Source organism: Pituophis catenifer, unplaced genomic scaffold (assembly GCF_029215685.1).
Source record: "Pituophis catenifer annectens isolate HBS135680 unplaced genomic scaffold, rPitCat1.0.hap2 SCAF_4, whole genome shotgun sequence".
In the NCBI taxonomy this organism is placed as follows: Eukaryota; Metazoa; Chordata; class Lepidosauria; order Squamata; family Colubridae; genus Pituophis; species Pituophis catenifer.
The window spans coordinates 131,347,671-131,363,660 of record NW_027256884.1 but is presented as its reverse complement, the minus strand read 5'-3'; the positions used below and the strand labels follow the sequence as shown (position 1 = coordinate 131,363,660).

At 51.5% G+C, this 15,990-nt stretch overlaps 1 protein-coding gene across 1 annotated transcript; it reads right to left on the bottom strand.

The window, feature by feature from the left end:
* Positions 1-2,708: 2,708 nt before the first annotated feature.
* On the bottom strand, positions 2,709-15,700 carry LOC139317173 (short transient receptor potential channel 2-like). Its single transcript, XM_070944143.1, has 13 exons — positions 15,674-15,700; positions 13,557-14,249; positions 12,608-12,820; positions 11,262-11,426; positions 10,034-10,208; positions 8,942-9,145; positions 7,574-7,736; positions 7,273-7,365; positions 6,098-6,290; positions 5,523-5,650; positions 5,116-5,185; positions 4,048-4,180; positions 2,709-3,067 (listed from the first exon to the last, which is right to left on the bottom strand). The coding sequence occupies exons 1-13, from the start codon at positions 15,698-15,700 to the stop codon at positions 2,709-2,711; spliced, it is 2,616 nt and encodes an 871-aa protein (XP_070800244.1).
* Positions 15,701-15,990: the final 290 nt, after the last annotated feature.

The following is a 15,990-nucleotide window of genomic DNA, read 5'->3' as shown; positions in this document are numbered from 1 at the left end:
GCTGTGGGAGGCCGTCAATGTGACAGGTGGGCAGTCAGAAGGTGCTTTTTTTAGACCTTGCTGGAAACCCTTCTTGCCACCTCCCAGGGTTATTTATACCCAGTGGTGTTTACACAAGGGCATCTGGAGTAACACTGACTTTCAAAACAAGGGAAAGAAGGAGGCCAGAAGTCTCTCTTGAAGATCAATGCATCTTAGACCCCACCTGTTCCAAACAGTTGCACAACAGATCTGGACAAAGATTGGGGATGATGGGAGTTTAATCTATGTGGGTTTTCCATTTGTATTGTATCCTCAGCTGAAGGACTCACTATTATGGTTGGATAGACTCCTCCAACATCTGGCGCAAATGCCATTAGGAAAGGATTCCCATTTCCAGAACATTTTATTGGGGGGTCCTTGGTGCTTTCTCCTTGGAGGAGAAAGGAGAAGGAGAAGGAGAAGGAGAAGAACTATAGGGTCCTTGATGCTCTCTGAGCTTGGTGGTTTTCTTGCAGACATTTCATGACTCAACTAGATAACATCATCAATACTGATGAGTGTGGGTTTTGCCCCCTGCTTATATATTGACCAAAGCGTGGTTTTCTCCTTTATAGTTTCTTGAGTAGAATATTGTTTTCTGCTTGATTGTTTGTCTGGAATTAATCCCTGCTTATCTGGATGTGGGCTACTGATCTATTCTGGTCTTTTTATTTCCTTTTTAACTTCTTTATTGTCTTTTTGGAATGGTGTGTAAATGTGCTTTGTGTGATGTGTGTTTTGTGTAAACGACAAGCCTCCAGGAATTTGCTAACATTTTTGGATTTGGCTCAATCTAATCTACTAATTGTTTCCAAGTTGAATCCATCACGGTCTTTCTCCATCAAACTGCATGTACCTCCATTTTCCCACATTCATGTGTCGTGTGTACAAAGATATCAGTAGAAATCTCAATTTGTAGTCCTGTCCCCCCAATACACAATAACAGCATCACGGACCACTAATATGATCTGCTGGGTGGGCGTAGCTAGGTGGTCATGTGACTGGGGTGTGTGGCCAACTCCTTACCTCCCTGTCTGGGCTCCTTGGGGCCCCAACAGGAAGCAGTTGCTGGAGCTAAGCAGCCACCAGGAGAAAGAATTGGCAAAACAGCTCAGTTCAAATTGGAGCTGACCGAGAAGGCGGCTCAGCAGAAGCACCTCACTGAGGACTAGGAGCATAGGCTTTCCAAGCAGAGGGAAAACCTGCGGGAGTGCAAGGCTAGGAGCCAGCACCTGGAGACTCAATAGGCTGAGATGGTCAGCCAGTTCCAGGCCATGATGCACTCCCACTGGAACAAGGTCCTCTGGCTCTTCGCCACCAGCACCGCTTCCCTCCAGCCTTTGCCCAAAGCCCTGGCACCAGGAGGCAGAAGCAGACCCCAAGTCGGAATTTCTGCCCCCCTCTGACCCACACAGAAAGACCCTGAAGGGGGAGACTCTCCGCAGCAATACAAACGTTCATTGCATGTATCCATCCCAGGGGCCGTAATTTGAGGACCCCTGATTTAGTGCAATATTAAAAATGCAAATACTTTTTCTGTGAACCACCAAAATTTTCTCACAGACTACCAGTGGTCCATGGACCACCACTTGGTGACCGCTGTTCTAGTCCAGCTCCCTGCTCAAGCTGGAGACCCTATGCCATTTCAAACGGCTGTCCAGTCTCTTCTTGAAAGCCTCCAGTGATGAAGCACCCACAACCTCTGGAGGCCAGCTGTTCCACTGGTTGATTGTCTTCACTGTTGGGAAGCCTCTCCTTTAATTCCAGGTTGCTTCTCTCCTTGATTAATTCTCATCCGTTGCTTCTTTGATCTGCCTTCTGGTGCTTTTGACCCCCTCTTCTTTGTGACAGCCCCTGAAGTACTGGAAAACTGCTATCATGTCATGTCACCCCTAGTCCTTCTTTTCATTAAATTAGACATACCCAATTCCAGCAACCGTTCTTCATATGTTTTAGCCTCCAGTCCTCTAATCATCCTTGTTGCTTTTCTCTGCACTTTTTCCGGAGTCTCAACAACTTATTTTAAATTGTGGTGACAGAACTGGATATATAACATGTAAACAGCAAACTTTATTGCACTGCACAAAAGAATAAAAGAGCCCCCCAAAACAGGTGAATATTTGGTGTTTGTTTCTTTGTGTTTGTTTGTTTGTTTATTATTTTCAAGGCAACTCTGAGCGGCTTACAGTTTATAGCAAGATCAGTGAGATGAGCAAGTCTCAGCGGAGAGCAGTTGTTTTAATAATTTATTTGCTGGAGATCCTCCCAAATCGTCCTTCCTCCTCCATTCAGAAGCAAGGAAACCTTGTGCCAGAATAAACTGCGAGAACACAACTTCTTCTTCTTCTTCTAAGTGCACTTGCAAGAGTAGCACAACTACGGCAGGACCTTCCTATGGAGGCGTCCCAGTGCTGCCGAAGAGGGCACCCACCCCTTTTTTGCCCCCCCCCAGGGAAACCTCTGGGAAGGGGTCTGGATTGTCCCCTCAAAGGAAGGCTACTTCACAGAGCACGTGGCTTCCGCAGTGGTCCGAGAGGGGCCACAGCCGTCCTTTGCAAGACATGAGAGCTGGGGAAGGGCCTTCCTCCAAAATGGCAGCTCATGATTCTGGTGCCTGCCCTGCCCTGTCTTCGGTCTCCTCCTGAGGCTCGTACTGAGGAATGACCAGCTCGGCCTCCTCCTCCTCCTCAGCCCCCCCTCATGTCCACCACCTCCTCCTCCACCTCAACCCCCGCTTCACCCTCTGCCTGGCCCTCCGCTTCACCCTGCTTCTCCTCTCGAAGCAACGGCAGCGCACCCTCCATGACGAGGGGCACGTCCTGGTGCACCACCACTTCCACGGGGGAGCCCTGGCCGTCGCCCCCTGCCTCGGGCTCGTAGCTCTGGAAGCTGTTGCGCACCTTCATGATGTACTTGCGGAGCACACTGGCCCCGTCCATGGGGTTGCTGGCCACCCCGCTGGTGGCTACTGACTGCCGGAGGTGCTTCATCTCTGTGTGGAGACGCAACACCGATTTGTTCAACTCGGTCAGGCGGTTCCCCAGGTCTGAAAGTGAGAGAAGGCGAGAGCTGGTGGGCCCCGAAGAAGCGCCAGGCTTCGTCTCCCAGCACACACAACCCACCATCATGAGGCCAACTATGGACACCCAAAGCTTGGTCACCCAGAGAGTCGTGCCCAGGTGTTCCTCTGCCAAGGTCCTTTCGGTTTGAGGCACAGAGGGAGGAAGGCTTGGGGACCCCAAAGAAAGGAAGAAACACAGGTAGTCCTTGACTTAAGACCACAACTGAAACCAAAATTTCTGCAACTAAGCAAGACCGTTGTTAAGTGAATCGCTGCAGTTGTTAAGTGAGTCACACAGTTGTTAAGTGAATCTGGCTTTCCTTTGCTTCTCAAAAGGTCGCAAAAGGGGATCACATGACCCCAGGACACTGCAGCCGTCATAAATTTGAGTCAGTTGCCAAGGGTCTGAATTTTGATCATGTGTCCCTGGGGGTGATGCAGCAGTGTGAGAAACGGTCTTAGATCCCTTTTTCCGGTAACTTCAAACGTTCACTAAATAAATTGTTGGAAGTCAAGGACCAGCTGTCATCCCGTGGGCTCAATGCCTGGGCAGCCATACTTGGAGCATGGCAATCTTGGAGCAGGCTGGGGGTCTGGAGGGGAGAGTCCAGGCCTGCAGACTAAGGGCCGGCCCCCAGGAAAAGTGGGGAGGAGTTGCCCCAGTGGAGAAAGCGAGGATGAAGGCCGTGGGCTGGGCAGTGGGGGTTCCCATGGGGTCCTCCCATTCCCCTCACATCTTGTGCGGTGCGTGTGGGTCTTCTCTGGGAAAGGACCGGATCCCTGGCCCCACCCCGGACAAGCAGCCTTACTTCTTCCTTCTCTGGAGGCTTCCAAGAAAAGATCAAACAGCCTTTTCTCTGGGAAGCCACAAGGTCTCCAGCCTTAGGCAGGGGGTTGGACTAGATCAGGGGTCCCCAACGCCCCCGAGCAGCAGCCGCAGCCCATTCGGAACTGCCCCCCCTCACCTTTCCTCCGGCTTTCCTCCAGCTCCCGCCTGGCCGTGTCGATGTAGCGCTGCACCAGAGCCTTCAGCACCTGGCGCTGATAAGACAGGCGGGGTTCGGTCCGGCCGCCCCCTTCTTCCACCGAGGGATTGCTCTGGGAAGCAAAAGGCCATGGCCAGCTTATTTGTTTGGCACCCAGGAAGCAAGCTAGAAATACAGCCAGGGGCTCTGAATTCTATATAAATTCTATGAATTGCATAACAATTCCCACTAAGTTGCAATCTTTCCCGTTTTCTAAACTTTATTATTATCTAACATATTCAGATTTACACAAAGCAGACACATTAGGAGTTTGTGGGATTCTTGGTGGTCTCTGAATTTGGTTGTTTTCTTGTTGAGTGTCGTTTGCTCTCTGTTTATATATAAGCAGCTTGCTTGCAGAGGGCAACTCCCCCTCCCTTCCAACACTGATGATGTTACCTAGTTGGGTCATGAAATGTCTGCAAGAAAACAGCCAAGCTCAGAGAGCACCAAGGACCCCACTCTCCTCCTCCTCCTCCTCCTCCTCCTCCTCCTCTCCAGAAACCACCCTCCCCTTTAGCACTGATGATGTTCCCTAGATGGATCATGAAATGTCTGCAAGAAAAAAATGAATGAAATGAATGAATGAAAGAATGAAATCAATGAGAATAAAATGAAAAAAATGAAGCTCAGAGAGCAACAGGAACCCCACACTCTTCCTCCTCCTCCTCCCTTCTTCTAGCACTAATAATGTTACCTACTCTGCAAGAAAACCACCAACTTCAGAGGGCACCGAAGGCCCCTCAGTCTTCCCCATCCTCCTCCTCCTCTTCCTCCTCCTCTCTGCAAACCACCCTCCCCTCTAGCACTGATGATGTTTCTTAGTTGGGTCCTGAAATGTCTGCAAGGAAAGTCACCAGGCTCAGCCAGGACCCCACAGTGCAACCGTGAGCCATAAACAGTCTCCTTTATTGGTAACGTGGTTAGTGGAAAGGTTAAGTGGGACCCTGCTGCCAAAGGCCAGAAGGCAGCGAATGTGCCTTGGGAAGCTCTTAAAGGGGAACTTACAATGGTGTTGATGGGGGGATATTTCTGACTCTTCTTAGGTTTGCAACAGCACATGAAGCGAAAGCAGCCCCTAAAAAGTGACCAATCAGGAGGGGAGAGTTAGCAAGGAAGCTTCTCAGGCAGACCAAGGAAGTGCTTTCGTTGCACAAAGGACCCCCAGGATGGTCGGTCGCTTCCCCTTTCCATGACACCAATGGGGGGGGGTGACACTCTTAACCCCCAAAGGCCCCCCGGGGTTCTGCCTACAGTGAACCAAGTGGGCTTTCACAAGGCCCCCTCCCCAGGGACACCTAGCTGTGCTAGAATCAAGCGTGCGACTGGAGCCCCGTGGCTTGCAGCCCAATAGGCTCCCTGCCCTCTGGGGGGACGTGGGGCAGGGGAAAGCTTCAGGGGAGCATCCCCCATACCGGATGGCGTAGAAGAGGGACTTGGGCGTCGGGATGATGTTGAAGGGAACCGGCAAGGTTAAACCTTCCCTGAAGAAGGACAGGTAGAGTTTTGAGCGTGCAAATTTCCACTCTACGTCAGCGTCATTCTGTGGAAAAGGAGGGAGGGGAGATGCCCGTAAATAAATGAGACATGGGGGAGAAGAACTTATCAGTTTTTAACAGAGTAACGGAAGGGACCTTGGAGGTCTTCTAGTCCACCCCTGCTCAAGCAGGAGACCTTATAATGTTTCAGACAAACAGTTGCTTTGCTTTGCTTTTGCTTTGCTTTTTAATTTATATGTTGTTCAACCTCTTCTTAAAAACCTCCAGTGTTGGAGCCCCCACAGCTTCTGGAGGGAAGAGGCTCCACTCTTTTAAATTTACTTTTCAGCCTCCAGCCGGAGTGAATTCTTTATGTTTTTTAATGTTAGATCTGAATTCTCAGCCAACATGGCCTTTGCTGGGAATTCAGAGAGCTGAAGTCCAAATATTCGGCTCCCTGTGTTCCGTTCGATAAAGTCCAGTCCCTCTCCACGTCCCTGAGGAACACTTGCCTCGATCTTCTGGAAAGAGTTGGTGATCATGGCAATGAGCATGTTGAGAAGGACGACCACCATGACGATGGTGAAGATGCCGTAGAGCACCCGGCCCACCAGCTCAGCCACGAAGAACTGGGGCATGTCCACCACTTTGTGTTCCTCCATCCCCATCATTGTCCAGAAGAGGAACTTGAAGGTCTCGTTGAAGCTACACAAGATAAGGGCTATCAGGTGGAACCAGTTCAGAATTTTGGAGGTCCACGATTCCATCTCCCCACAAACTCATGTGAGTAACCAGCAGTGCTGCCCCCACAACCGAGCCATGGGGACTTTCCACCTAAGGACAAAGGACCTGAAGAACTTCCTTCTCCTAACACAGCCAAGGACGGATCTAGGAAATGGCCTCCTGAGCTTGGGCAGAGGGCAGAGATCTCCAGCATACCAGGGGGCTGGCTGAAGGGTCCTGTGTGGACCAGGAGACCAAGGTTCAAATCCCACTGAATGAGCTTTGGGAAGGGGTCCTAGGCCAACCCCTCCCTCTTCTGGCTTCTCTTAACAATTGTTATGAGGTGAACCAGAGAAGGAAAAGAACACCAGACACCTTTCTTTGTGGGCTTGCTGAAGAAGGAAGGCAGGTCAAAATGTCACCAAAAAACTCCTATAGGCTTGGGTGGATTTCAGAGTGTCTGATTTTCATGCGGGAGGAATTTGGGTTGGAAGCTTCAAAGGGTTTCTGAATTTCATGGAGATGGTGGAGGTAAAGACAGAGGTAGATAAAGGTAGAGGTAATTAGAGGTAAAGGTACAGATGAATGGGTGAGATAGATGATAAGACGATAGAGATAGATAGATAGATAGATAGATAGATAGATAGATAGATAGATAGATAGATGATAGATAGATAGATAATATAGAGATAGATATGATTAGAGTGATAGGGATAGAGATGGAGAGACAGAGACAGAGACAGAGAGATAAAGATAAATAAAAATGAAGAATCTGATGAAGAAAGATGGACCTGCCCCATTCATTCATTCCTTCCTTCCTTCCTTCCTTCCGTTGAACTTCTTCCTCCTTCGAGGCCCCTCAGTGCCCACCCTCCCGGTCTGCTTGGGCTTCAGCACGGTGGCTTAATCCTGATGATCCCATCCAGTCATGGACTCCCCTCCCCAGACCCACCAGTTGCCTTACCTTCCCAGACGCTCCGATTCCTGATAATGGACGTAGATGTTGTTCATGCCACACAGGAAAGCGGTCAGGATGATCATCATGATGAACATGAATCTGAGGAGAAGCCAAGAGGAGATCAGAGCCAGAGGAGGGGCCCTCCGCCTTCTTCTTCCCCAAACACAGGCCTCTCCTAGGATCCCTCACCAAGGATCACTTCTATGAGGCCTTCTCCAGGTTGGGGAAACATCTCAAGAGCTTTCTATGTCCTCCTCAGGCTACAGCAGGGGACCCGAGTCGGAGGAAGGCCTCCTGGTGCCCGTACCGAATCATGTCATCAATCATCTTCCCAATGGAAATCTGGAGTGTCCCCAAGGTCTCGTGGGCAGGGAGGATGTAGGCCAGGCGCGTGAAGCTCAGCATGCTGGTGACAGCAAAGAGCACCTCGGCCATGAACTGGGGGTCTTCAGGGTGCCACTCCAGCCGCTCTGTGGAAGAAGGAAGGTTAGACACAGGCCGACCATCGGGATCTATTTGCTCAGTTTGGTCTAAGGTGGGCTCCGATCCGAAGCCCTGAACGACTTATGGCTCAGCTCTCTTGAGGCAGGGATAGCTTCAAGATCACAGGAAGTAACAGTACCGCTTCTATACTGGCACTAGTGAGGCCATAGTTGGAGTATTGCACCCAATTCTGATCACCACAATACAAAAAAGATGTGGAGATTCTACAAAGAGGGCAGAGAAGAGCAACAAAGAAGATTAGGAAGCTGGAGGCTAAAACATACGAAAAACGGTTCCAGGAACTGGGCATGGCTAGTGAAGAAAAGGACCGGGGGAGACATGATAGCAGTCTTCCAATATTTGAGGGGCTGCCCCAAAGAAGAGGGAGTCAAGCTATTCTCCAAAGCCCCTGAAGGCAGGACAAGAAGCAATGGTTATAAAGGAGAGAAGCAACTTAGAACTAAGGAGAAATCTCCTGACAGTGAAAACAATTAACCAGTGGAACAGAAGTTGCCTCCAGAAGTTGTGGGTGCTTCATCCCTGGAGGCTTTCAAGAAGAGATTGGTCAGCCATTTGTCCAGAATGGTTTAGGGTCTCCTGCTTGAGCAGGGGGTTGGACTAGAAGACCTCCAAGTCCCTTTCAGCCCTATTATTCTATGCTCTAAAAAATGGATCTGCCCAGATATTAAGGTCAGTAGGAAGAGCCCTCCCCTGGAAGATGGGCAGTCCTTCCAGGATCTCTTTGTGAGGCACACTGGAGACCCCTGTCCTTCCCTTGATGTTGTTCTCGCCAAGCTGCACATTGTATCCCATTGTTCTGAGGCACAAGTGAAGCTCTTGGTCTGGATGGATGTGGGAAGACCTCCTTCAAGAAGTAGATTTGGCCACCGACCTTTCTGCTTTCATAATAAGAATCCTGCCCTTCCTCTTCCACTCGGCTTCTTCTGGAGCTCAGTAGCGGGTTTGACAAGAACTTCAGTGCCCACCTTTGATTTTGTGGGGTTTATCCCTTGAGCTTCCTCTAAGGCAGAGGTATCCAACCTTGGCTACCTGAAGACCTGTGGACTTCGATTCTGGGAGTTGAAGTCCATAGATCTTCAAGTTGCCAAGGTTGGACATCCTTGCTCTAGACACAGTTCTACCCAACAATAATGACCCAACAACATTGACTCCCCAGAGTCAACCAACTCACTAGCTTGGGTATAATAGTAGCACTCTGGAGTAGAAGCCTGGATGTCCAAGCAGAAAACTTGTCCTTTGAGGTAGACCAGCAGCCTGAGCACAAAGGAAGCCAAGTACATGCTGAGGATGACAATGTCCAGGAAGTTCCACCAGTCAAGCAGGTAGCTGCGCAGCCCTTCGATCCAGACCTCCTTGCACTCGAACCAGAAGAAGCCTGGAAGGACAACGGTTGTTATGATGGGAAGCCTCCAAAGCACTTTGTGGTCACCGCCAACAAGGCAACTGGACTGCTGAAGGTCCTGCCAGGTCTTCTCCACCAGGCAAACCCAAAGCCTCTTCTCTGCATCTTCAACCAGGCTGGGTCTGAAAGAACAGGCTGGCTTCCATGGGTCCAAACTCTCCCACCTTCCAACTCCAGTCTCCCACAAAGCCCTACAATCTTCCAAAAGGCCCTCACCCTCTGCCCCCTCCCTCCCCGTTGGTTTCTCTTCAGTCCTGTCCTGTCCTGAATGCAAATGGTCCTCTCTTGTGGCCAGCTGTTAAACAGGTGAAGCCATTTCTCTGCCAGAACAGCATCCAGAACAACACCGACCTCAACTTTGGTAGGTGAGGAAACCCATCTGATTCTCCCTCCTCCTCCTCCTCCTCCTCCTCCTCCTCCTCCTCCTCCTCCTCTTCTTTCTCCTCCTTTTTCTCCTTCTCCTGTGTTTTTTATTCGGTTTTCCTCCTCCTCCTCCTCCTCCTCCTCCTTTCCCTTCTCCTCCTCCTCCTCCTCCTCCTCCTCTTTCTCCTCCTGTTTCTCCTTCTCCTCTGTTTTTTCTTCCCTGTTTTCCTCCTCCTCCTTCCCCACCCCACTGGTGGTGACACCAACAATGAGAGTAAAGGATGTGATGGACAGATAGAAGGTGATGAGGAAGTGATGCCAGACCAGGCTGTCCAGCCACAAATGTCCTTCACTTTCAGGTCTCCCATTTTCCTAAAGAGAATCGAGAAGGTGCCCAGGAGAACTTCATCTTCCAGGAAGCAGCCCAACAGGCGCAGAAGAAGCAGATACCTCCCCTCTCCCCTCACCCTGGGCTGGGGGCACCGCTCGGCCACCTACCTGTCACCCAGATCATGTGAAGGGACGTCTCCCACATGCTCTGGTTCCGCCCCTTGAAGGAATCGTGGTGGTGCTCCAGGATCAGGGACTCCACCAGCAGGAAGACCAAGAACCAGACGTAGGAGGCCGAATGCAGCAGGAATTTGAGCACCGGGATTTTCAGCATTTTGCCGATCTGTCAGCAACGAAGGAAGCAACCAACCAGAAAGGGGTCACCCCGTGTTTTCAAAAGTGGGGGAAGCATCACTGAGGCTTCTCCTGGTCCCTCAAACTCCTCACCATTCAAGGGAACCATTATGGCTCAGCCTTCCATCCTTCCCTGGTCGGTAAAATGAGGACCCAGACTGCTGGGGGCAATATGCTGACTTTGTAAACAGTTTAGAGAAGGCTGTAAAGCACTATAAAGGTATATAAGTCTAAGTGCTATTGCTAGGGTTGGAATTCATTGTTGGAATATATTTCTTATGCAACAACTACAGTAGTATTCAGCCAGTAGATGGCAGTGTTTACAAGTCTGGATCTATGGTATATACTCTATGCTCTTTTGTTCTAAGTAGAATTTCCTGTTACAGTTATATAGTTGAATAGTAAAGCACATGGTGACTGTGCTCTGTTCTGATATCTCTCTATATATAAACAGGACTTCGAACAGCTGGGGCTATCTCAGCCCTCTCCAGCCGATGTATCATTATGGTCCCTCAAAGTCTGCACCATTCAAGGCAACCACCAGTTCAGCTCCAAAGGTCCTTTTCCAAGAGGCAACTGGACTTCCTGGGTTTCTTTGAAGATGTTTTGCTTCTCATCCAAGAAGCTTCTCCAGCTCTTGGGTGAGAAATGGAATGTCTTCAAAGGCAAAACAGAAAGTCCTGCTGCCTCTTGAAAAAGCACCTTTGGGACAACCGTGGCCTGGATGACTGAGAATCTCCATAGACACCAGCTCAGCCTTCTCCAGCTGATGCCCAAGGTACGCCAGGACTCAGATCCCAGCATTCCTGGCCAAAATGGCCACTGGCTAGGAATTCTGGGATTTCTCTCTGCAACAACACCGTTGCAGAGAGCTGGCTCCTGGGTTTCAAAGAGCCAGGCAGGTACCAGGGAGAACATCCCCTGCTGGGTGTTTCGCATTCAAGCTGTTCAGAGAAGCTGCAGATGCCATCCACCCCCTCCCTCCCTCACACGCTTGCTTGGCCATTGTTGCTCAGCCCAATCTGGAAGTCCAGGGACCCACCTTGGATTTGGGGGCAAAGAAGTAGGTCAAGGACAGGAAGGGCATGGCCAGGAAGATGGAGAAGGAGATGAAGACCTTCCAGAGGCTTTTGCTGCCCCGCCAGCTGGGCAGGCTCCCACACCAGATGGACGACAGGACTTGCTGGCAGACGGGATGAGCCACAAACTGAGCCGGGAAGGAAGGAAGGAAGGAAGGAAGGAAGGAAGGAAGGAAGGAAGGAAGGAAGGAAGGAAGGAAGGAAGGAAGGAGAGAGTCAGCTCTGGCGCCTGGTTTCCAGCTGGGTGCACCCCACAGATTCCAGAAGCAAATACAGAATACCAGAGTTGGAAGGGACCTTGGAGGTCTTCTAGTCCAACCCCCTGCTTGAGCAGGAGACCCAACAGTACCATCATCATATCTGTGGGGTTCAAAGCAAATGAAACCTTTTCCTGGGTCATATCTATCCTTCCTGACCCCACTGCATGGCATTAAAACACACACTGAGCTTGGTCGTTTTCTTGCAGATGTTTCATGACCCAACTGGGTAACATCATCAGTGTTAGGGTTATAATGTAATACAATACATAGCACTGAAGATGTTCCCTAGGCAGGCAAGGAAACCACCCAGCTCAGAGAGCATCAAGGACCCCCGCAGTCCTCCTCTTCCTCTTCCTCTTCCTCTTCCTTTTCCTTCTCTCCCTCCCTCCCTCCCTCCTTCCTAGCACTGATGATGTTCCCTAGGCAGGCAATGAAATGTCTGCAAGGAAACCACCCAGAGATCATCAAGGACCCTGCAGTCCTCCTCTTCCTCTTCCTCTTCCTCTTTCTCTTTCTCTTCCTTTCTTTCCTTCCTTCCTTCCTTCCGTCCTTCCTTCCTTATCTCCCTCCCTCCCTCCCTCCTCCCCAGCACTGATGATGTTCCCTAGTTGGGTCATGAAATGTCTGCAAGGAAACCACCCAGCTCAGAGAGCACCAGAGACCCCACAGTCATCGTTGTGGTTGTCCCCCTCCCAGATCATTCTAGCACTGAAGATGTTGTAGGTTGTGATCATTGTGACCTAAGAGCAGCCAATGAATATGAATCTGGGAGCTCCCTCCCTCCCTCTCTCTTAAATATTCTTTACTTTAATGAATAATCTTCAAATCTATAACTTTCCAACAGCTGGGGACAGGGAAATGAAATGGGAATGAAAAGAAATATTCTAAGAAGAAATTCCCCCATGGAACAGGCCCCATCGTTAGCTTCCCCGGTATTTCTTAAATTTCCTCGTTCTTCCTTTAAAAAAAGAAAAGAAAAGTGCAGCGCAGTAGAAAAGAGAAATCCAAACGAAGGCCGAGGGCCTGCTCCCTCCCTTCGGCCCCCTCACCCGTTTCTGGTTGTAGTTGACCGCCAGTCGGAGCCTGGCCAAGTTGGGGATGCCCTCCTCAAAGGCCTGGTCATCCATCCCGTCGTCCTCATCGTCCATCTCGCCTTCCCCCAGCTCGTTCAGGATGGCCGTCACCTCGCTCTGGTTGCGGCACATGCCCAGGAGCTCAAAGGCAAACTCCTGGCACAGGTCCTCCAGCGACAGGTAATCTGGCTGGATCAGAGGAGAGGGAGGAGGCACATGAGCAAGCCTCCAGAGACTCCTCCCCCCCCACACACACACGCCCCACCCCACTGCTCTGCTGCCATACGTCATTACAACCATCCCTCCCTTCTAGCACTGATGATGTTCCCTAGTTGGGTCATGAAAAGTCTGCAAGAAAACAACCAAGTTCAGAAAGCACCAAGGAGCCCATAGTCGTCCTCCTCCTCCTCCTCCTCCTCCTCCTCCTCCTCCTCCTCCTCTCCACAACCCCCCCCTCCCTTCTAGCACTGAAGATGTCAATGGAGATTCTCAGTCTTCCCTGTGACGGGGGTCCCAAAAGTGCTTGTTCAAGAGGCAACTGGACTTTCTTTGAAAACATTTCGCTTCTCATCCAAGAAGAAGCTGAAGAAGCTTCTTGGATGAGAAGCGAAACGTCTTCAGAGAAAAACCAGAAAGTCCAGTTGCCTCTCGAAAAAAAGCACCTTTGGGATCGCACTGGTGATGTTCCCTAGTTGAGTCACAAAGCTCAGAAAGCACGAAGGACCCACAGGTCTCTGTTCTTCGTTAGAGTTAGATAAGGTCAACGGAATTCAAGGGGGCTGACTGAGTTTGCTTGTGGCTACGTAGAGATTCTAGGGTGATACCTCGTTTAATTCCACCCCTGGTTCTGCCACTCCTTCTCCTACAAGGACTAATGGCTCCGCAACTTCCCACACTCCCCACGGCGGCCCTCCCAACGGCAGACCTTGAACTCAGGTTCCTTCTTGGAGAGCCACTTGAGCTCCCGGCTGAGTTTGAAAGCAGTCAACATGGGGTCCTCGCTGGCGATGGAGAGGTAGGCCCGGCTGGCGATGCCTTTGTAGGTGTTGATGCGGGAGAGCGAGAACTTGAGCAGGTCAAACTTCCGCCCGTTGGAGCACTCCAAGCAGGCGCAGGAGACCTTGTGTGGGGGAGAGATGGTGTGGCCTTTCTTCATCAGCATGTCCACGATCTCGTAGAGGTCCTTCTCGCAAGCCAAGGTGAGAGGGGTCACCCCGGGGGCGAAACGGGAGTTGTCAATGGAGTTATCGAAGAAGGCCATGGAGAAGGATTTGATGTCCATCTTCATGCCCTTCTCTTGGTCCAGCCGATCCAGGAGCTGCTTGACCACACCAGGCTGGTTGGTGTCCACGGCCACTAGCAGGGCCTCGTGGACTTGCCGGAAATCAAACTTCACGAAGCGTAACAAAGTCCTGGTGATCTCCGCCCCGCCAGTGCGGATGGCCAAGTTGAGAGCCTCACGCCAGGCCCGATCCTCACTTTCGTCCAGCTGCCGCAAGATCCCGTCGCTGACATTCAACATCTGCTGGATCTTGACCAGCTGCCCATCTTGGATAGCAGCCAGGAGGCCCTCGGGGAACTTCAGCTTCTTGTTGACAATTTCCTTCCAGTTGGATGGCTAAAAGAAAGACGGGGGGGACGTTCATTGCATCGGTATGAAAAGATTTGGATGGATTCATGCTGCCGTCATTAGAGATCCCATTGTTGTGGGTTCCAGTGGATCCCAAGAACCGCGGGGACGCTGTGATTAGAGTGCAGTATTGCAAGCAAACCCTGCCCACAGCCTGGAGTTCGATCCTAGGGAGCCTCAAGGTTGACTCAGCCTTCCAGCCTTCCCAGGTCGGCCAAATGAGGACCCAGATTGTTGGGGGCAACAGATTGTAACAGATTAACAGAGTTGGAAGGGACCTTATAGGTCATCTAGTCCAACCTCTCCCCCATTCCCCGCTCAAGCAGAAGACCCTACACCATTTCTGACAAATGGCAGTCCAATCTCTTCTTGAAAGTCTCAAATGATGAAGCTCCCACAACTTCCGAAGGCAACTTCTGTTCCATGGGTTGATTATTCTATAGCAACAGGCTGACTCTGTATAGTAAGAGGGCTGGAAAGCAGGGGGAAGCAGTTTATAAGTCTACATGCTCTTGCTATTGTGAAGGAAGGGAGGGAGGGAGGGATGGAGGGAGGGAGGGAGGAGGAAAAATGAGGACCCAGATTGTTGGGGTTTGCAAGAGGCTGACTCTGTAAACCACTTAGAGAGGGCTGTGAAAGCACCGTGAAGTGGTAGATAAATCCACGGCTATGGCGATGGCTATCCCTCCCAGGTTTTTACTGTTATTACTGTTTTATGTTTTAATTGGTTCTGTCTTAATACTTTTTTACAACGATGTTAAATGTCTTATAATCTTGGATTGGGAACCACCCGGAGTTGGTTAGATATGGGAGGCTACATAAATGTTTCAAATAAATAAATGTACATATACATCATATACATATACATATAAGCTGCAGGGAGACGTGGCCCCCCAAACCTAAAGGCTCTGCACTTTCTGCACCCTTTCTCTCCCTCCCACCTAGAGTAGACCCTTGCAGGCATCTCCCGGTCCCGGCAGGGAAGCTGAGCGCTCCTGGGGTGGGGGGGGGGCAGTTGTTTGCGGAGAAAATTGGGGTAGGTGGGAGGGCAAGGTTGAACAACCAACCCGGACCCCTCGCCTCCCTTCTGCTTTCCAAGGGGGGAAGGCTTCCACTCCTCTTATGGGAAAGACCCCTGGGGTGTGTTCGTGGGTGTTTGGGGGGGGGCTGCAGGACCTCCCTGAGGATGCGCGACCGCCTTTGGCAAAAGCGGGGGTCTGAAGACAGCTCGTGTGTGGAAAAAAGCGGGGCCACGGGCTGCAATGAGGGCAGGGGCTGCGAGGGAGGACGTGGGGGCCCCTTGGCCCCGGCCTAGGGGGCAGGGGGGGGGGCTTCCAGCCGACGATGCCGAGAGCGCGCAGCCCTCCCGCCCCGGACGCCCCTCGGGGAGACTGCAGCCCCCCAGCACTTACCGAGATGCCCTCGTACTCCGTCGCCATCGCGCCCTTCCCGGGGGGCTCCGGCCCCTCCCGCCAAGCGCCCCTTCCCCGCGACTCAGCGCAGCTTCCCCGCCATCAGCACCGCCGCTGCCCGCTGCCCGCGCTCCGCCTGAGCTGCCCCGACGGCCGCCGGGCTTGTTTTTCCTGCGCCGGGAGGAGCCCCGGAGCCCACCTGCCAACCCCCGGGGGGCCGGGTTGCCACAAGGACGCCCCGGGCGGCGGCATCTCCGGGGAGGGAGGGAGGCACAGGTGGCTGCTGGTGGCAGCCTGGCCCTTCCACGGCCAGCCTC